The following is a 22,448-nucleotide window of genomic DNA, read 5'->3' on the forward strand; positions in this document are numbered from 1 at the left end:
TTAATAAAGATTGGTTATTATTAAAGATTTATAAATTTTAAGAGATACATTATTTACGCGTCAAAACGCTCTAAACACCTCTACAGCCTTCAAAACTATGTATTCTAATATGGCGCCAACGCGTAAAAAACGCGTCTCTTTTTCTTCATTTAATATTTATATGGTAATATTTTTTTTTAAATTATGAATTATACATAAATATATTGCGAAAAGATAGTTTAACTTGCTATACCTTGTTTTTTCTAAATAGGAAAGTGGAAAACCGAAAAAAAAACATTTTTCCGCGATTTCGCTTGTATTCCCCGCCTTTGGTGATAGTAGGTTTTTGGTCGTATGTAGCACCCCTATCGGGATTATTCATACACGCAAATTAACATTAGATGTGAGGTGATTTACGGGGCGGCTAAAGAGCGGTACGCGTGATCGAAGTTGGCCGTGGATAAGCTAGCGCCGTTACTGTCCTAGACTCGATCGTTTCGGTCGCGAATTGGATACTTTTCGTTTGTTTAATGCAACTTGTTTTGAAATTTTTAATGTTTAGGCTTAGTTTCTCTTTTCGGTTTAATAGTCGCAAGCCAGATTTCGCGCACGGTACTGATGAGTCCCAAATAGGACGAAACTGGTCTACCGTTGGAATTTCTTGCTAATTTATTTAATTTAATTTAGTTTTTCACTCGAAGATCTATTTGGTCCGAGTTTCGCGTCTTTTTGTTTGCTCGAAGACCTAACGGTACGAGCTATTAGTAAGTTTTTAAATTTCTTCCAATTTGTTTATGGTTTAGCTTTTTTACCCCTTTTCATAATGGACTAATCTACATATTCGCTAATTTTATCATCCTTTGCAATGCAGTCCATAGGTGGTTCCTTTTAACGTAACTATTTGCTTGTTCGGGTGGAGATAATTACTCTACACCGTGAACTATTCGTCAAGGTCAACGTATTGGGACTCTACTTTTTACTCCTCCTCAAAATTAGGAATAATTTGAGTAAACTGATAAAATCGTCTGCTTATCTAGAATTTATCTGGTAAAATCATAGATATAGGAAACGTATATAAAGGTCTAGATAAAATATTTCAAAGGAAGTGAATACGGAGGTGCTAGCTAGCAGAAACGCGTAAATTTCTGCAGGCTATCCTTATAAGGCGCTATCTATCGGTAAGAAAGCTCGTCCTGTCGTCACGTGAGCCATTGTCTGCTGCTTAAAAATTATACTAAAAGTCACCAACAGATGGTGTCTAAAGACTACGGCCTGCGGAAAGATCAAGCACTTTGTACTAAAATGCTAAGAGAGCTCGCGCTCTTGGTCTTCCTCGGTGTCTGCCATTGAGTTGGGAATATTAATCTAGAGGTCCAATCAAAACGTCGGATTTCAGTATTTCGCGAAACAAGTTTTTAAAAAATAAGAATACTGCTGTCTGATCCCAAATGACGAGAAAACTTTATCATTCTACCCGTGGCGCCGTCTATCTCTCATCTACTCTCCTTTCCAAATTCATCTGGGAAGGAGCTATTTCCGGTCGGTCGGTTAAACGGTTAGCCAAAAAGTCATATAAGAGCCAAATGGAGACGCGTTTTTGCCCTCATGATAATTTTGCGTCAGATAAGAAACGCGTCGGCTCACGTGTATAAGGAACGTACTAATGTTAATTTTTGATAATATATTTTAAGGTAAATTATATAATGTTACTAAAACTAAGTATAAGAAGATAATATTATTATTATTATCATCCTCTTATGGTATAAATAATTAAAATTATATGTAATATTTTTATAATACCGGGCAATTTTAAAGCTTCTCGTGGAGGCAGAGTTAATTCTTTTCGTATAAAATTATATTTTGGAAAAAGATGAAAACTGATTCCTTTAGAACTAAACATTACTTTTGCAGTACGGTATGCAACAAGTGTTTCCTTTTAACCATGTAACTTTTTTGGCATGTTAAGGCTTAGCAAAAAACCGATGTTACGTTCGAGAAAGTTTCCAGCTTTCTAATATTTCAACAAGCACTATAGAGCTTTGTCACCAAGTTATTTTTTGAATTTATGTGACGTCACACTTTTTTTATAAACGTTGGCACCGTTCACAGCGCCATCTCGCTCTAGCTATTTTTTTTTTAAAACAAACAAATCTCAGCGCCATCTTAGGTACCAGCTTAAAACGGATCCACAAAGCGGTTCCCAAAGGCAAAATGTAAAAAACACTAGAAAGGTTTGGTCGGGGGCAGAATATTTCGAAAATTTAAAACCTCAAGTTAAAAAACGATATTTAGACAAGATAATTTTTTTTGCGACAATCGGGACCCTTACCAAATACCAGAAAAAGAGTATTTAGTAGTGCATAATGATGATAAACAAGACATAGGAGAGGGTGCGGAAATGGTGCCACCATTATTATTTCCCGACCTTTACATGTACCTAATTTGTAAAAATTCCGATTACACGAATGAGCAACTTAAGAACTACAAAAGTTTAGAGTCGTATGACCAATTCATCTGCGGCTTTGTGAGAGAGGTGAAAGTGATGAAATTGGATAAATCTTCTAACGTCATAATCAAATGCCTGGTAAGTTGATTTCGAAAAGGTCAATCTATTTTTAAACAGGTAATGTACTCGCAACGTATGAATGAGAAAGCCACTCCATATCTGGGTTGTTGTATCGCAGAAGGGCACTGTGCATTCAGGCCATTGCGATTGCATGGCTGGTTTGGACGAATGCTGTACCCATATTGGAGCTTTGCTCTTTTATATTGAATGCGGTGTTCGATATCGTGAAAGTGTGACTGTTACTGGTGTGAAGGCTTATTGGGCGATCCCAGTCACCAAAAAAGTGACCTATGCTCCAGTATACCAACTTAATCTGAAATAGGCTAAACTCAGAAAAGCTGAGTTTGATTATCTTCTCGAGACTGGGGAATCGCAACCTCCACCTCAAACAAATGTAAAGAAACAGAACGAAGTTCCACAGCCAACGGTTGGAGAGTGGTTAAGTTTCGCAAATAAACTCTTTGATTTGAGCCCCAACGCTGGCCTTTTCAAGGTTTTGCCAAATTTTCAAAACCAGTTCAAAACTAAAGAAATTAAATACCCTCCTGTATTGACTGAACTTTATAAAACCCAAAACTTAACATTCAATGAACTTGTAGACTACTGTGACAAAATCAAAGTGCCATTTTCCATTGAAGAAAGTAGAAAATTAGAATTAGACACAAAGACCCAGTCACAAAGTAAAATATGGAAAAAATACAGGGCTGGTCGAATTACCGCTTCAAATTTGCGCAGAGTTTGTCACTCAAACCCAGTTCAACCATCTCGGTCTTTAATATCGCAAATTTGTTATCTGGCCAGCCATGTATTTCAGACCCAGGCCACAAAATGGGGAATCCACAATGAAATTACAATGACCAAAATATATTGTAATGATGCTTTTAAAAAACATAAAAATTTTAAGTATGAAAGAGCTGGGTTATTTTTAAATCCATCATTTCCTTATCTTGGAGCATCACCAGATGGACTTATAGAGTGTGACTGCTGTGGGAAAGGGGTACTAGAAATGAAATGTCCCTATACATTAAAAAACAAACCATCTACAACATTAAATGACAACTCTTGTCTATAAAACCCTTTAGATGGATTACGACTAAAAAGAGACCACCCATATTTTTATCAAATCCAAGCTCAAATTTTTTTGACAGAGCGGCAGTATTGCGACTTTTGTATTTGGACTCCAGTTGATCATTTCATAGAAATAATATATCCTGACCCAAGTGTTATAATAGTTGTTATAGTTATATTCTTAAACTATACTTGTCTTAATTAACTATACAAGATTATATTTAATACTGTTACTTTAATAGCATCACATGAATACCTTAATACATGGTATTCTTACATTTTATTCTGGTCTGTCTGCCAGTGCCAGATTTTTTATATATATTGTTTGTTACATCATTTAGCCCCACCTGGTGGCTCCATATACAACAACCTTTTTTTTTTTTTTTTTAACAAGTTAGTAATAGTTAATCAGAGAAACGTTGTGGAGGACGAATAACACGCCCAGAGCGAGTGGAGGTAGTAGGGTTATGGGCAGATTCGATTATTGGAGAACGTTGAACATCAGAATACGCAGGTGATGGGACCCTCCGGTAAGTATGTGTCGTAGGGTGAGGAGAATTACCGGGAACAACAGAATCCAAAGGACGTGTGGGGAAAATGGGTGTATTCCGTGGCAGGACATCATGAGATCGTGGTTGAGGGCGATGATGAAGAGTAAATGGACTAGGAGGAGTTGAAGTAGAAGTGGTGAGAGGTTGGTGTGTCATTGTTGATTGAGTAGTTGATGGTATGGGAGTTGGTGAGCTGTGCGATGACGGTTGAGAGAAAGTTACTGAGGTATTGGTAGTGATGGGTATAGAAGAGGAGGTAGATTGCGTGGAGTCAGAGCTCGTGACGGTATGGTATAGAGTCGGTGAAGAGGGTTTTGGTGGTGAGGATATGGGCGGTGTAGTATGGGTGTCAGGTGTCTTGCGGTAGAAAACACGTGTGAGAGTGGAGCGACTCAGATCCGGACGGAGGAAAATTCGGTTGCACCGATAAGAGCGGCCTTGAGAATCGGTGACAATATAAGATTGCGGCTCCGGTCCAATCTGTGTTACAATCGCCGGAACCCAAGAACGGTTACCTAATTGTAGCAATACTCTTTGACCATTGGATAAAGGAGCCAAAGGTTTCACACGAGAGTGACGGTCATGATAGGATGTCATAAGTTCTTGTTTGTGCTGTAGTTGTTGACGAGTGGCAAGAGTGGGATAATGTGGATGAAGAATTTCTTTGGTGGTCGTCAATGGTGTCCGAAGTCGACGGCCCATGAGAAGTTCAGCAGGGCTAGACGAATTAATTAATGGAGTGCTCCGATATTCAAGTAGTACGTAGCTCAAGGATTTGCCAGAAGCTTTAGCTTTAATAAGAGCGTTCTTGATCGTCTGGACGGAGCGTTCAGTCAATCCATTTGATTTAGGATAATAGGGACTTGTGGTAATGTGACGTACTCCCCATTGTTTGAGGAAATCTTGAAATTGGGCAGAGGTAAACGGAGGACCATTGTCGGAGATTAACGTAGTTGGGGCGCCATGGCGGGCAAAATGAGGTGTCATAAATGCAATCACATCTTTGGCTGTGGTGTGGTGGAGGTCCTGTGCCTCAATAAATTTAGAAAAGTAATCTACCAGCAAAATCAGGGGTTTGGAGTCGACGTGAAAAAGATCAGTGCCAATAATTTCCCACGGTAGACTTGGTACGGGGTGCGGTTGTAGTGGTTGAGAAGAGTTAGAAACAGAGCGGGATTGACACAGAGAACAAGAGCGGATCATCTGGGTGATATCCATGACCATATTGGGCCAAAACACATTCAGCTTTGCTTTAGCAATACATGCAGAAATACCTTGGTGGGTAACATGAAGTTGCGATAGAACATCATTACGTAGTGTGGGTGGTACTAGTAAAGTTGAGCCTCGATAAAGTAAGTCTTCTGAGATGTGTAGTTCATTTTGGTATTGCCAATATGGGTACAATGCTTTAGGAAGGGATTGTCGAGAAGAGGGCCAACCATCTGCAATGAGTCGACGTAAGGTAACCATGCTTTGATCTTGAAGGAATTCAGACTTAAATGCTTGATATTTGTCATCAGAAAGAGTGGTAAGTGCATGGAGAGCAGTGGTAGGGCCATCTAAATCATCCGATTTAAAAGGGGAGATAGACTGATGAGCCCTTGATAGTGTATCAGCAATGTGAAGAGTAGAACCTGGAACGTACACAAGGTTAATGTCATATCGGGAGAGTCTCAACACTAGGCGTTGAAGTCGAGGAGATAGTAAGTGCAAAGGTTTATGGATTATGGCTAGTAGTGGCTTGTGGTCGGTATGGACAGTGACTTTGGTGGCGGTGATATAGTAACTAAAATGCTCACATGAGTACACGATGGCCAGAAGTTCCTTTTCTATATGTGCATATCTGGATTGAGTGGTGGTCCATGATATGGAAGTATATTCCACTGGATGACTATCTTGAAGCAAGACGGCTCCGGCACCGGTTGGGCTAGCATCAACAGATATAATGATTGGTACAGTGGGTTGAAAAAAGGCAAGGACTGGAGAGGTAGTTAACCGGTGTTTGAGTGTGTCAAAATGCGCTTGATAGGTATCATTCCACGTAAAGGTAGAGTCCTTCTTTAGAAGCTGACGTAATGTAGAGGTATGGTGCGCCGCATCGGGAATGTAACGCACAAGATAATTAATCATTCCCAGGAATCTCTGAAGGGCTTTCCTGTCAACTGGAGGAGGCATAGAGGTAATTGCAATTATCTTTTTATTGTCAATGGTGACACCAGAAGGTGTAATTTCATTACCTAAATATGTGATCTTTGTAACCGCCAGTTGCATCTTACGAGTAGAGAAAGTAAGGTTTTTATCTTTTGCAGTATTGGGGACATCAAGAAGGTCTTGTTTATGGTCATCAAGTGTAGAGGAGGGGATGAGGAAATCGTCAGTAGAAATATGGAGATTGGGAAAAAGAGAAGGAGGAAAAAGTTCTTTCATAGTGCGTTGAAAAATTTCCGAAGCGGTAGTGATTCCATAGGGTAGTCGTAGAAATTTGTACAGGCCGAAAGGGGTGGCAAAAGTGCATAGATTCGAGCTTTTATCAGTCAATCGTATTTGCCAGAAAGCACTTTTTGCGTCTAAAACGGTGAATACTGTGGACCCATGTAACTGGGCATAAATTTCCTGGTTGGTGGGCATAGGGTAATATTCCCGTTTAATGGCCCCATTTAATTTGCGCGGATCAAGACATATCCTGAGAGAGCCATCAGGTTTGGTAACAATCACCATGGGATGCACCCATTCCGATGGTCCAGAGACAGGGGTGATAATATCAGCTTCGACCATCTTGTGAAGTTCTGCTCGGACCTTAGCAGAGAGTGCGTGAGGAAGTTTTCTTGCAGAAGAAATACTTGGTATTGCATCGGATCGGAGTTTTATGTCATGGAGACCAGGAAGGGCTCCGATTGTGTCGAATATTGGGTGGTATTGTTCAATTATTTCGGTAGGAGAGATATGAGTGAGGTCAACACTTGGCAATTGTCGGGAAGAACGAGATAGTGTAGAAGCAGGTTCCAGAGAGTAGGAATATTTGGTTTGCGAATCCATCAAAGAATTGTTTAAACGTTTGATATAGCCATATGTGATGGAAGCCAATGCTCCAAGAATAGGCTGGGAGGAGCAAGTGGTTATGTAAAAATCACAGTCGGCTTGGTATGTTTTGGAAGCACATGGAATAGTGACAATGCCCAATATTGGAACGGTATGTCCAGAATAAGCGAGGACACGATGAGTCGGTTGTTTAAGTGGTGGTTGAGTTGGAAAAGAACGGTAGATGTATTCAGGTAGAAGGTTAATCTGGGAGCCCGTATCCAGTTTGAGGGTTATTAGTTGGTTATAAATATAAAGTCTGTCCAGCATGAGGTGGGAAATAGAGATATCGTGAGGAAAGGAGTTGAGTCTGATTGGAGTATTGACTTCATTTAGTTCAAGAGTAAGACTGTGTAGGTGAAAGTCATCAAAATCTTCTTCTAGAAGGTCTTGGTCAGATTGATCACAATCAAAATAATAAGATTCGTTAGGGTGTCCATAAGAGGTTGAAAGATCTTGTGGATTGGAAGTGTCAGTATCAAGAGAAAATGCTTCGCACTTACTCGCCCAATGTCCAAATGAACCACAGCGTAGACAACGAGACTTCTTTGCACGACATTCGTTTGGTAGGTGTGATTTTCCGCAATTATGACATGATTTAGTTTGACGAGATTGAGGTTGGTGTTGGTAAAGTGGAAGACGGGAATGAGCTGGTGGAGGATTTACAGTTCCCGAGTATTGTCGTGGGGAGATATTGCGAGTAAAGGGTGTTCCATAAGAAGGACGTTGGTGCGATATTTGTGATGAGGATCGTCGATTGCTTTGAGGACGAAAGGAGGAAGAGTTGTTATATGGTGTGGAAGGACGAGTGTTGTAGTTATAACGAAGTGCATTAACCTGAGACTCATCAGAAGTAGAGGTAGTTGGAGGAGAAGTGACCATAGCGGATGCCTGATTTGTTGCCATTTCTTCCGAAAGGCAGAGTAGGGTTGCAGCGTCAAGTGATAAGTTAGGTTTGGCCAAGAGATCTTTGCGAAGCTTGTCATTTTTAATGCCACAAACAATCATAAGGCATACAAGGGAGTCATTCAAAGTTCCAAAATCACAGTCTTGAGCTTTAGTTTTCAGATCAAGTATGAAATCAGTGAAAGACTGAGAAGCAGTTTGTCTTGCAGTAAGGAAAATATAGCGAAGGTACAGTAAATTTTTCTGTGGAGCGTACAAAGTATCAAAGGCTGTAAGTATAACTTGTACAGTGCGATCATTTCCGGTTTCAGGAATGGTAAGTGTTGTATATATTTTCTGACCAGCTGGACCCAGTACGTGGAGAAAATGAGCAACTTGAACATCAATGGGATCTTTATTAAGTTTCATAGCAGTATAATATATGTTGAAACTGCATTTATAATCTTCCCAAGCTGTAGCAGGGTCTGCACCCGGTTTGAAATGATCAAGACCCCTAATGGAGGTAGTTGTTGAATGTGATTGCGACATAATAACAATGGGAATTTTACGCGGGAAACAAGGCTTAAGGTGATAAGGTCTTAATACTTCCAATTGGCGTTCGAAAAATGGTTCTTCGCAGCTGCCACCATGTTATAATAGTTGTTATAGTTATATTCTTAAACTATACTTGTCTTAATTAACTATACAAGATTATATTTAATACTGTTACTTTAATAGCATCACATGAATACCTTAATACATGGTATTCTTACATTTTATTCTGGTCTGTCTGCCAGTGCCAGATTTTTTATATATATTGTTTGTTACATCATTTAGCCCCACCTGGTGGCTCCATATACAACACCAAGTTTCTGGGGTCACGCATGTGTAAAGGCAGAGCTCTGTGGGAAGTATTTTACTTCTACATCAAGTGAGAGTCCTAACAGTCGATCAACTTCAAAAAGACCGCCAACATCGCCTTTGAAGAGATTACCACAAGACAATTCAAAAAGACCACCAACATTTCAATTGAAGGATCACCATTTACCAACGTCACCTTCAAAGGAACCTCTTCCAACCACAAGTCATACCAAAAACCTCCAGCCAACCACAAGTCCCATAACAAAACCCCTGCGCGCAACTCTATTACCTTCTGGATTACCACCTACTAAGGAACTCCAACCACTATCAACTCTGATAAATATACCCCAGCTAGTCACAAATACCTCTACAAAAATACCCCATAATAACTTATGAGTCCTGGCTGTCGGAAATATTACTTCTTGGCAATTTCTGGGAAGATGTTTTATTTAAGCGCCTATAGGCGATATAATAAAGTAACGTGGCCTTATTGTTTTGATGGGAAAGGCCACCTTCCACTATGCTTCCATTATCTTTCCCACCAAAGAGCCTATGAATTCATCCGTAGGCTTTAACTGTACTATTTCGTTATCCCATTTTAACACGTTGAGCAAGCATATCTGACTTTATTATATCGCCTATTCTACTTTTCAAATCAAAAACTTTCAAAAAAACCGCCAAAAATGGGTTAAAATTCGACGTTTTGTCTGCTTTATCTTCTGAATCAGAAATTTTTTTGCGTCTTCGCATGATCGCATCACAGTTGAATTACTTTTAAATATTTTAAAAGGTACATTAAGAATTACTTAATGTTTGATGCGCAAAGCTGGTATAATGTTACGAAAATTTCTTAGTCATCTCTTAAAAGTAGATGTTGGTTGTAGTGGCCCTACTGGATTAACTATATCTAAATTATCTCTAAGCCTTGGTCAAAAGCATGTGAAACCGAGGTTAATGCACAGTAATCTTTTGAATTATAAAATTATGAGACGTTATCCACTGTTGCATTTTACCATACCTAATACTCGTAGCGTATCGTACGTTTCTAGAATGAAACTACTCGATAACCTTAAACAAGAACCCTTGTCTGATATGGCAGCAGAGGCATTTCAAAAAGGAAAATACTTATTGTTCAAAAACAAACAGGTCTTTATTGATAAAAATTGCCTGGGAGATTTGAATGAAGGCGCTGGTCAAAAATTTCAGTCATATGAAATTATTTGGCTCACTTTTGAAGGCATGATTTTTTATCAAGATATTATTTTTGAGGTAACAATTTAATGAATTTTTTTTTTAGATATTAAAAAATTTAATTTAAACACAACTATAAGAGAGGAGTCCGGGTTTGGTGACTGTTGCGTTTTGCTTAACATTGACGAGGATGGTACTCCATTATTTGTTTTACAATTTGATAAATTTGAGGAGCAACTTGAACGAGAAATAGAAGAGCATTTCAATGGAACATTTGTGTCCATTGAAGTAGCCATGTTTCTTGGAAGCACAAGGAAAAGTGCCTCTGTAGAACAAGCGCAATCTATGCTAAAATGGCACAAGCAGTTTCAGTTTTGTTATATTTGTGGTGGTAAATTGCTACCTAATACAGTTGGTTTACAAAAATCTTGTTCCAATTGTGGCAAAGTCCATTATCCAAAAGTAAATAGTAAAATACAAAAATATAACAGATGAATAAAAGCAGTTTTTGTTTTAAACTTTTAGCCAGATCCGGCAATCATTACTGTTGTTACTGATGAAATAAATAATAAATGCTTATTGGTCAGACAAAAACAGTTTCCTAAAGGAATGTATACAGCGATAGCTGGATTTCTAGAAATGGGTAAATAGTGTAGTTATTTTAAACTATTATTTAATTGTTTTGGATATGTCTAGTATATAAAGAACTATATTTCTTGTTTTTCAATAGGTGAAAATATTGAGGAGACTGTTCGTCGAGAAGTAGCTGAGGAAGTTGGTCTTCAAGTGGCCAAAATAGACTATGTAACCTCCCAACATTGGCCTTTAAAAGGAAGCACCTTGATGATTGGATGCTTAGCCATAATTCATCCCGGTCAAGTAAGATAATACATTTGGCCTGTTTTTCGGGCTAAATTAACCAGTGACTATTTTACCCCGTTTTTCGGGCTAAACTAGCGCGCTGTGAAGCGCTTAGCTATTTTAGCCTGAAAAATGGTCCAAAATAGTCTACCTCGCGGCTGACACTGTTTTGGCCTGTTGTTTTTCAAATCGGGTGAAAATAGTGTGTGACTGAGTAACCACTATTTTAGCCTGTTTTTTCGGGCCAACGTGTTTGAAGGCTAATTTAGTTCTTATAGAGACAAATCACTAATTTGGCCCTGGAAAAAAGCGAAAATAAAAACAGGCCAGAATAGTGTTCACCGCGCGGCCGTGACTATTCTCCCCGTATGTTTTCTTTTTTAAAGGGGCTCCAAAGTTCGGTGGCAAAATGTGTGTAAAGTCAGTAAAGTGCGAAATTTACGGTTGACTCTGCCCGCCTCTGCCAAGGCTGAGTGAGGGGTTGGGGGGAATGAAAAGCATGCTCAATTTCCTTTTTTTTTGCCACGAACTTTTGAGCCCCTTTAATTCATAAGTGCACTTTTGTTGGAGGACCCTTTACAAATAATCTCATACATTTTGTCAAACCTACTACGTGGGTGGTCCTAAATGACAAAAAACTCACCGCTAGGGTTGCTACAGTTTTTAGTTCCACGTCGATATGTATATCAAGTTAGACTTGTTATGGTTCGAACGTCGTTAGTGGTTATTTTTGTCCACAATTTCCAAAACCTCTCGTAACATTATACCCGTGCCTTCTTTGAACGCCATTCTTTTTTAGCCTCATTCCCTTTAGTTATAGAGAGATTGTTAGCCTCATCCCCTCAACTTCCTCAAGTTATAGAGGGATTGTTAGCCTCATCCCCTCAAGTTATAGAGGGATTGTTAGCCTCATCCCCTCAAGTTATAGAGGGATTGTTAGCCTCATCTCCTCAAGTTATAGAGGGATTGTTAGCCTCATCCCCTCAACTTCCTCAAGTTATAGAGGGATTGTTAGCCTCATCCCCTCAACTTCTTCATTTTATAGAGGGATTGTTAGCCTCATCCCCTCAACTTCCTCAAGTTATAGAGGGATTGTTAGCCTCATCCCCTCAACTTCCTCAAGTTATAGAGGGATTGTTAGCCTCATCCCCTCAAGTTATAGAGGGATTGTTAGCCTCATCCCCTCAAGTTATAGAGGGATTGTTAGCCTCATCTCCTCAAGTTATAGAGGGATTGTTAGCCTCATCTCCTCAAGTTATAGAAGGATTGTTAGCCTCATCCCCTCGCTATTTTCACTCTTGATGTTAAGTAGATTGTTCCTCAATACCTCTTGATATAAATTTTATTGATACGTCGTTCGATTCGTATTAGCTCCCTCTATGGCGTTGTTAATAATGAAATGGGGAGATTTCGTCCCTCAAATGAAAAAGCGATGTATTAAGCTCTGAGTGGGTTCCCGCGAAACTGATTTTTCCGCAACGGCACCAGATAGAAATGTAGCTGGGGTATCGTTCCATCGGTATTAATTTATCAAAAAATAAACTTTTTTGCTTGTTGTATTATTACATTAAAACTAAAGACATGTTCACGCGGAGCCTTGGAATTTAATTGAATCGAAATGATTCAAAACGCTTCGCGCGAGTCGTGTGAACAATCAAACTCGTTTGGAAGCGATTCAAACCGTTTTCTACCGCTATCGTTGGAACTTAAGTTTAGCATACCATGAATCGATGACATCAACCAACACTACGGAGAATTTAGCCTTTGATAAACGGTAAATTCATCCAAAAATAAATAAATAGACGTTTGATAACCTTATTAGTGTGCGTAGAGAATAAAAAAAATAATCAGCTAGGCACGGATCGACAATAATACCTAAATCCCTCTCAGAGAGGGAAAAAAAGAGTTTGACATCCTTAATGTAATACGTGAAGTTGGGACAGCACACTTCAGAAACATTAAAGGAGAGACCATGAGAATTGGCACAGCCATCCACAGCTTCTAAGTCTTACTGGAGCGCGAGACAATCCGAAGAATACTTGATTTTATGGGAAAGCTTAGTGTCATCATCGAAAAGCAATACCAAAGCGATCAACCCAACAGCGGGCAAAGAGTTAATAAATATGGTAAAAAGCAAGGGACCAAGGACAGAACCCTGGGGGACCCCCTTGTCAAAAGCACTCCAAGAAGAGGCTCGACCCTGCAGAATAACTGTCTGCTTACGACCAGAAAGGTAGTCGGAAAGCCAAGATAAGGCCCCGAATACCAGCAGAGTGAAGGGCCTCAAGAAGGTACACATGGGGAAAGGAATCAAAGGCCTTGGCGAAATCTAGGAAGATGACATCCACACTAAACCCTTCGTCAATCCAATGAGATTGATAAGCCGGTACACCAATAGACCTAACAGTGGAGGCAAAAAAATCGTTGAGAACGGAAGTGGTAAAAGTACCGTCAGAATTTTTCAGCTTGGGGTTCGTCAAATGGAGAAGATATTTTCCTTATTATAAGAAACGGTCTAAAACTACCTCTAAAGCGATCTTACTAATCTTGCAAGATCTCTGACGTCAATTGCTCTTACTTCCGGTTTTAAAAACCGTCAAGTTCGCGAGATCACAATAACTATTACATTTCTTGCAAGAAATCTTATCAACTTGACCTACTGAACGACGTTTTATATAACTAACTAGTAATTTATTAATAAAGGCATTAAAAGAATATTTACAAATTATATACAATTAACGAATATTACTAGATTAGTACTGTAGCGACATTACTGCAAGAACTGCAGAAGCTATATGACACACCTTAGTCAAATGACAAGCGGTTTTATATACGGTCGAAATCTTATCTCTAAAGGAGATAACGGAAAGATAAGATTTCGTTGATAAAAATACCTTCATTGCTCTTTTTCTTCAACACTCGCCCTCAATGAAGATATCGCTGGAGTGATGAAGACTCAGGTTCTGGCGGTGTTTTAGTATCGGGTGATTTTCGTTGAAGCTTCAACGGTTCCCAATGACCTTTCTTCCCGTGAGGTAAGTTGACCTTTACGTGAGTAGAGCGTGCCTCTTCTGCCGTCTTCGGAAGTACATCACATATAAGGAAGACCTTGTCGACTGGGGTCCTTGACCTCAGTGTCGATCGATCTCGAAGGACAGGACCTGTGACTTCGGTGGGCGTTTCGACGGGTGTGGTGGCCACGTTTTGGGATACACCAATGGTTTTGGTGGGCACGTCTCGGGATGCATCGACGGATCTGGATGTCTCGTCTCTCGGGATGTCAACGGCTCTGAATGGCTCGTCTCGGGATACCTCGTCGGATCTAACTATCCCATCTCGGCTGCTGGATTCTGACATCTGCTCGCCCTGTCTGGTGACATCATCATGAGCAGGGATAGGAGTTTCAAAGGAACATCGCTCAGTATCGGATTTTACATCTCGGGACCGAAGAACTTTGTCTCGCTTGTACTTTGAAACGGTGGCAAGATGGACAGGGTTTGAAGGTTGGACCACTTGCATATCCACACGGTATAAAGACTCGACTTTTCCTGGAAGACGTAGTCGACGCTTGCCGTTATACTTCTCATACAGTCCGCAGGCCGTTGCCGTAGCTAGAAACTCCAACTTTGGGTTCCGCTTCATGGCGCTCCTGAGGGAGAGAACATTGCAGGCGAAGTCTCCGATGTACCAGACATTGTGGATGACTATGTGTTCAACTGCCTTGCCGATTTTGACGCGGAATTTAATTTCCCCTTGTAAGGTGGCCGGAATGTCGAAAGTGCGAAAACTCGTGAAATTCGAGGCGTCGTTCGTCACGTGCTGAGTTGCGCCAGAGTCAAAACACCAGAGCCCCGTTGCAGATGAACCAGTCATGAAGCCGTTCCAGCGAGGAGATCTGTCGGGATTTCATCGTCGGTGCCTTTGCTTCTAGACGTTCTTTTAGCGTTTCTGCAGTCTTGGGTCAGATGCCCATATCGTTTGCAGTAGGAACACCTAGGGCGTTGCTTTCGGGAACTCTGCCTTGACGAGGATTGAATGCTACTGTTGCCTTCTCGTCTAGCAAACAGCCCGGTTGATTCCATGAAAGCATCTCCGTCTCGGGTCGCACGGCTGATCAATAGTCGTTGCAATTCCTCGACAGTTTGCTTTTCTTGGGGTAGCGTGTCCCACATCATACTGAATTATCGATATTCATCATTCGGCAAGGATTCGAAGATGCAAGCAACCAGGATGCAGTCATCAAAAGAGATATCTTTCTCTCTTTTAGCGGTATTCAGTACGTCAGCCCATAAGGAACGTAATTGGGCGAGGTGTATTGCCATATCAACGTCAGAGGACTTCGTGGCTCGCATTAACTGAGCGAGCAGCTTCCGGAGCCGGTTCGATGACTTCTGTTCGAAAATCTCGAGGAGCTTATCCCACATCTCTTTGGGCGTCTCGCAATCGGCAATCATGTTCTGGACTTTGCGGGATAACGCTGACCAAATGATGGTGCGGGCGGTACTGAACGCTACTTGATACTTCTTGAAAGCAGCCGGAAATGTCGCTTCTGACGTCGTGGTTCTCCTCGGTTCTGTCCAGTCTCCCGTGATAATATCGTGAATGTCTCGAATGATCAGGACATCGTTGATCTGCCTCTTCCAGTTCCGCCAATTCTCGGGACCAGACAGTTTGTCTATGTCATGGCGAAGGAGTCCATCCATTCTTCAGGATACAGTGGGTCAGGATCAGTTTGTTGAGAAAATCAGGAACTAGAATACTGGAACCAGGACTCAGCTGTTCATTGGCTTCTCAGCAGCCTTGCGCAGTGGGAGCGTGCTGGGCCCATAACCTGTTGAAGTTTACAACATGCACGCAGGGCATAGCTGCTTGAGGGTTTAGGAGTGAACAAAACTGAACGACGTTTTATATAACTAACTAGTAATTTATTAATAAAGGCATTAAACGAATATTACTAGATTAGTACTGTAAAAACTGCAGAAGCTATATGACACACCTTAGTCAAACGACAGGCGGTTTTATGTACGGTCGAAATCTTATCTCTAAAGGAGATAACGGAAAGATAAGATTTCGTTGATAAAAAATATCTTCATTGCTCTTTTTCTTCGACAAAAATATATATCAATGTATTTTTATTGTAAAAAATATATTATCTTTATTATGCAAAGAAATATTTTTAGGAAATAATGAGAGACATTCTACGGTTTTCTACCTTTGCCTTTTTACCGAATTCTTCGACTACTAGAATTGGATTTTCTCTAAGCTTATTGCAATATTTTCCGTGATAGAAATAATACTTATGTTAACGTAAAGCGCATCGAAAAAATCGCTTCCTGACATTTTGAAATCAACTTTGTAGGGTTTGGATTAAGATATAAGTGTTTGGTATTTTGAAACCCGAACTGCAAAATGCACCCTAGGTTTCCAATTATGCCGAATTTTTATTAACTCAAGGTACCCTACCTAATCCTTTTAGATAACGAATACTAAGCAAATAAATTGGGTTAAATGTTTTTTTTTAATAATTATTCGAAGAAGAAAGGGCTGATTGAGTCTGAGAAGACCGCGAGCCCTTCGAAGACACCATCTGATTAATCAGGGCGAGATATGCGTAACGGCCACGCCAACGGGGGGATACGCGGGGACAGGGGTGGGGACACCCGTGGCGGAAGTATTCCGACCACCCGTTGGGGGATTGGTGGTCGTCCTCACACGGCCATCCACAAACTCTGCCTCCCGGACGCCTGGGATTACAGGAGTGAGCCACTACTCCCGGCTGGTTAAATGGTTAATAGAATAATTATTTAATTTGGACAGTGAGATTTTGAGAATGAGTGAATCAATGTCAAAAAAGAAGCCTAGTGGATCTCAAAATCGAAAACGTGTAGCTGAAAGTTTCAAGAGAGAACAGGAAACTTTAGAAAAGGTTCCAAAAATAGTTCTTTTTTAACGACAATTTCGACAAAGAAAAATGAATTTAAGGAAATATCTGATTTAACCGAAACAACCGTAAGTTCGTCTAAGAATGCTACAAATGAATCTGATGCGAGTTATGAACGTGAGGATGCAAATGAAAAAAAATTGAAATTACTGAAAAATGTTTCTTTTTCTACAAATTTGGAAAGCGATCCAGCGCTATGGAGTATTAATGACAAGACGAGAGACCTAGTTGCGACACACCCAGTTATTCAAAATGTGGAGGAAATAAACTTCTTAAAGTCGGAACGCAAAATAGCGAACATCTCTCGATATTTATCTAAGGACGTTTTCTCGCGTACCTTGGTGAACGGTGAAAGGAAATGCAGAGATTGGCTTTTATATTATAAATCCAAAAACTCGTTATATCGCGTTCCTTGTTTATTGTTTTGCCATAAAGTTATGACGTCCTCCACTTTCGCTTCAGATGGATTTACAAATTGGAAAAAACTATACGTAAAGGTTTTGTCGCACGAAAAAAGTAACACGCACTCGGTTTCTCACAGTAAGCTCGTCTTACGCTCTAGTCAATGTAATCGCAAAATTTCATCAGTAGATCATTATTTAAAGTTACAATTCGAAACTAAGGAACAATATTGGAGAAATGTCTTGAAAAGAATAGTTGCAACGGTTAAGTTTTTGGCTTCAAGAGGTCTAGCCTTTAGGGGAGAAAACGAGACTATTGGGTCTAAACATTATGGGAAGTACCTGGGATCTCTGGAGTTAATCGCAGAGTTTGACCCTTTTTTGGCTAAGCATTTGTCAGAAAACGAAAATATGGGAAAAGGACACATTTCGTACGTGTCTTCTACTATATGTAACGAGTTCATAGAAATCATGGGTATTCGTATCCGTCAAGTTATATTACTAGAAATGAAAAATACAAAATACTTTGCGATTAGTGTGGATTCTACTCCCGACATTGCTAAGCTTGATCAGTTAACAGTAATTTTTCGATATGTTCTGCAAGACGGTATTCCTGTTGAGCGTTTTTTTTAGTTTCTGCCATCAGTTGGGCATAAAGGCCTTGAGTCCTTGACATGTTTCAAACCCTTCTCTTAGAATTTAAAGAACACGGCATAGATATACAAAACTGCATGGGGCAATCTTATGACAATGCAGCCAATATGTCAGGATTGTATAAAGGACTGCAAGGGCGTATTCGGGGTGAAGCTGAGTATGCCGATTACGTGCCGTGTTCGGCACATTCTCTTAACCTCATTGAAAATTGTGCCGCCGACTGCACCACACTCTCCACAGATTTTTTCATATTTCTTCAAGCCATCTACGTTTTCTTTTCGGCATCAACAAATCGATGGGAAATACTTAAAAATCATTTGATAACTAAACCCCAATCTAAAATTGTAAAATATCTTTCGGAAACTAGATGGTCTGCTAGAGACGATGCTTGCTTTACAGTTACAATCAAATTAAAAACGCTCTAGATGAAATACGCGAGGACGACTCGCAAAAGGCCGCAGTTCGACATGAAGCTAAAACCCTAAGAGAAAAATTATCTTCATTGGAAATAGCCTTTATGCTTGTATTCTGGACCCCAGTTTTAAAAGATTTAACAGGAGTAATAAGATTTTACAATCTGAAAAAGTGGAACTCTTAACGGTTGTCAACGTTTATAAATAAATAATTTGTGAGAGATAATTATTAGTAATACAATTGTAACGAGGGTTAATTGTTTGACCTATAAACGGCTAAAATGGTGGAAGGGGCCTTACGAGAACTAATTGGAGTTATTAATACAACCAAGATATCCAGTCCCTGGTCACCAGAAGTGAAGCCCAGGAAACCAGTCTCAGAAATAGAAATAGTCCTCGCGCACAGAGAATTGGTTACATAGAGAGCAACACGGCCATAGTTGCTGGAACCCCGATCTTGGCGAAAGAGGGATTATCCCGAAATGCTATGTTCAGCATCAGACTGATCAGGGGCCCCAGTGAGTTTCAGTAATAGAGTGTTGTCGTCTGAAACCCTGCGACGTCACCATTGTAATTTGCCTATTAATAAAAAACGGTAACTGTCATGGCGGCCACTATTAACACTACAGCTGTGACGTTACAAGTTTTCAAAATCGTATTAGACGACAACACTCTATTGCCACAAAAACTGGATTATTCAGCTTTAGCAGGTGGGAAAGTTCAAAATGTTTATAAACAGAAGTAACAACTTGGCCCAAAAGTGTGACACTCCCTGTACTTTCGTATGCTAAAGACCACATAAAAGACTATTTATTGTCGCCTTTCTGGATCTGTTTTTAGTCTATGGTATTATATCGTAGGTACATGGCGATAGCATCTCCACAGAACGACGAAAAATCCAAAAATTCACTAACTTTGACCAGTGCTACTTAGTTCCACCATTCCTCACGACGAAGCGTTATTTGTTGGTTTAAACTTCCTTCCCTCCCCAAGGCCATATTGCCGCTTGTAAGAACCTTGCCCCAAGGTATACTTTCCCTTCTCCCCTCCCAACTTGTATTTCGCTCGTAACATTCATTCGGAAATAGGTCCGATTGACACACTTTTGGTAATTATGTCACTTTTGCTTGGGCATTACGCTACCTGAGAGCAAAAGTCAAGTAAGTCGAGATACGTGACTATTGAAAGGAATTCAAAATAAGAATCCTTGAGTTTTTTTAAATTTAGGTGACTCAGTACAAAATTTTCAATATATATTTTCACTCTATATTTATAAATTTTCATTATTAGATTATCATTGTTATTATGCTAGATTTCGAACTTGAAACTGGTTTTTCTCAAATAGGGGTTTTCAGACTTGCTTGACTCTTGCTGTAAGGTAGCGATTAGTGAGAAGAGCCGTGGAAGAGGTGAGGGGAGGGCACATGGACTGGGGACACGGGGGCAGCACAACTGCAGGGAGTAGAGACGGAAGGCAGTGCAAATAAGTAGAAGAACTGGGCCGGTATGAAGGGGCATGCCCATTAAGAGTGCTTAGGCCAGTTCTGAATGGGCGGCGGACCTTATGCAAGGGCCACAATTGAATGGATGATAAACAGCTGGGAAAGGTGAAAAATGATTAGGACTAGGAGGCTGGGCACAAGCAAAGACTATACATACGCTTCGCTTACTAGACAGGCGTCTCCATACAAAAAACCTGTTAACACTTTCGAAGCACAGGAGAAGCCTTTTGACCAGCCGTTAGAGGCGCCACTAGTAGCACTGCTGAAGCGCGGGGAAAATTTTGACCAGCGTCTGCTATCGTATGCAAGGGGAGCCATTGAACACGCCAGTCTATTTAGCGAAGCGTATATATAGTCTTTGGGCACAAGGTTCGTAAAATAAAAGCACTATAGTGGGCTGGGCACACCCAGAATAGTTTCCAAGTAAAGGAGGATGCAAATGAGGGGAGATTGCCCTCCAAAAAAAATTAGCACTGGGAAGATAATAGATGGCTATGCTTAGTAGCCAAAAGCGAACGCGAGTCATCACGATGCGGCGCACGCGTAGTACCACGCGAGTCATCACGATGCGGCGCACGCGTAGTACCACGCGAGTCGACACGACTAGCCGAAGTTGTCCCACCACACACTTTAGGATGAACGGAAGAATCCACATTCGCATCAGAAATAGTCTTCACAGCAGAGGCTGTAGATGTTGCAAATAAAAGAACCCCAAACAAAAGTGCACTTAAGATTTAAAAAAGAAAACATAGGGGGAGAATATTCACGGCCGCGCAGTAAACACTATTCTTGCCTGTTTTTATTTTTGCTTTTTTCCAGGGCCAAATTAGTGGTTTGTCTCAGACTTGGAAATAGTGATATTGTTTATGGCCCCCCCCCCCCCCCGACCCCCTTAAATTTATTTTTATTGAGAGCCACTGGCCCAGGGGGGGGGAATTGGGGGAAAAATTTAAAATTAATTAGGGAAAATAGGAAAATAAAAATTGGTTACGTTACTTACATAACATTTATTAACTTTAAAACAAGCAAGTATATCATAATATCACACATAATCATTTGTAACGCTAGATCCGAGCGGCTGATCACTCCGCGTAATCGGTGTACAGAGCCGTACCTTTGACTGTACTAATGGGATTACGCGTAATCTTTGAAGTCCCTGCCTTTGGCAGTGCTAATCTAAGCGTAATCCGGCGTAATCGGTGTACAGACTTTCTAAGAGTGGTTAGCCCCTCGGCTAGATCCCGCTCTCGTATAGGGTAGGAAAACAGAGTTTCAAAAACGGCGTACAAATCATGTTCCAGAAATTTCTGTAAAATGTTTAATAAATATTTTTTAATTTAATTGAGAGCCATGGTGGCCCGCAACCACCATTCGAATGATTTATTTTAAGAGCCCACTGATTTTTATTAAGAGCCATTGGCCCCAAGACTCCCGCTAATTCCAAGTCTGGTTTGTCTATAAGAATAAAATTAGCCTTCAAACTCGTTGCCCCGAAACACGGGCTAAAATAGTCTTTACCACGCTGCCGATACTATTTTGGCCTGTTTTTAAAATCTGGTGAAAGTGTGCGTCTGAAAAAAAGCGAAGCCCGAAAAACTGGCTAAAATAGTGGTAACTCAGGCGCACACTATTTTCACCAGATTTGAAAAACGGGGTAAAATAGTCACTGGCTAATTTGGCCCGAAAAACAGGCCAATTCATTTTGTGTTTATTAAAAAGCTTTATTAAATTGTTTAACATTCTGTTAGGTTGAATTGGATAAAAAAGAAATTGAAGATGCAAAATGGTTTTCTATTGATGATCTATCGTTAGCTTTAAATTTTATTAGTGATAACCCTGCAATACGTCTCAAAATTAAAGAAGCTAAGAAACGAATGTTCTGGGTTCCACCAAAACCAACTATAGCAAACTATTTATTAACGACTTGGTTGGAAAAGTATTCCAAATCTACTAACTAAAAACCATGTTAAACACATAATTTTACAAATAAATAAATACAAATAATATTTGTTCAAACATTTTTTATTTAACAATATATATACAAATTGCTAAACAAAAGTTAAATGTAAACAGTTTTGAGTTTTAAATATTTAAAATTCTAATATATACATAATTTGATTAACAGCCAAAAGTGAAATAGGCTGTTTTTCACATTATTTCTTTAAAGTTATTATATTTATACAATTTTTAATTTGGAGTATTATATGAGAAGTAATGATGATAAATGTTTGACAAATGCCTGTGAATATTTACCAGAATTACAATTTTTTACATTACGTTCATGTTAGCTTTATTAATGTAAAAACTATATTGGTAAAGTGAGCTATCATTTAAAAAAAAATCCCTAGCTTTCTAAGTACTATAAGAGCTTAAATATCACTGGCAACTATTAATTCGAAACAATCGTTAGTAACCATAATTATAAAGTTGTACTGAAAGACCTTAAATACAGCTTCCTTATTGTATTTTTATAAAATTGAAATGTACCCAGGTAATG

At 39.8% G+C, this 22,448-nt stretch overlaps 1 protein-coding gene across 1 annotated transcript; it reads left to right on the forward strand.

Moving 5' to 3' along the window:
• The first annotated feature begins 9,759 nt into the window (after positions 1–9,759).
• Positions 9,760–22,420, forward strand: LOC149954199 (NAD(P)H pyrophosphatase NUDT13, mitochondrial-like). The gene is made up of 5 exons (XM_090168974.1): positions 9,760–10,225; positions 10,286–10,641; positions 10,705–10,822; positions 10,910–11,058; positions 21,700–22,420. The coding sequence occupies exons 1-5, from the start codon at positions 9,805–9,807 to the stop codon at positions 21,907–21,909; spliced, it is 1,254 nt and encodes a 417-aa protein (XP_090025100.1). The 5' UTR covers positions 9,760–9,804; the 3' UTR covers positions 21,910–22,420.
• The last annotated feature ends 28 nt before the right edge of the window (positions 22,421–22,448 follow it).

Source organism: Leiobunum rupestre, chromosome 3 (assembly GCF_980474605.1).
Source record: "Leiobunum rupestre chromosome 3, qqLeiRupe1.1.hap1, whole genome shotgun sequence".
Classification (NCBI taxonomy): Eukaryota; Metazoa; Arthropoda; class Arachnida; order Opiliones; family Sclerosomatidae; genus Leiobunum; species Leiobunum rupestre.

Coding starts and splice junctions, on each gene's coding strand:
- LOC149954199 (XM_090168974.1), top strand. CDS start 9,805: ATGCGCAAAGCTGGTATAATGTTACGAAAATTTCTTAGTCATCTCTTA. Junction 10,226..10,285: donor TATTTGGCTCACTTTTGAAG/GCATGATTTTTT, acceptor TTTTTTTTTTAG/ATATTAAAAAATTTAATTTA. Junction 10,823..10,909: donor AGCTGGATTTCTAGAAATGG/GTAAATAGTGTA, acceptor GTTTTTCAATAG/GTGAAAATATTGAGGAGACT.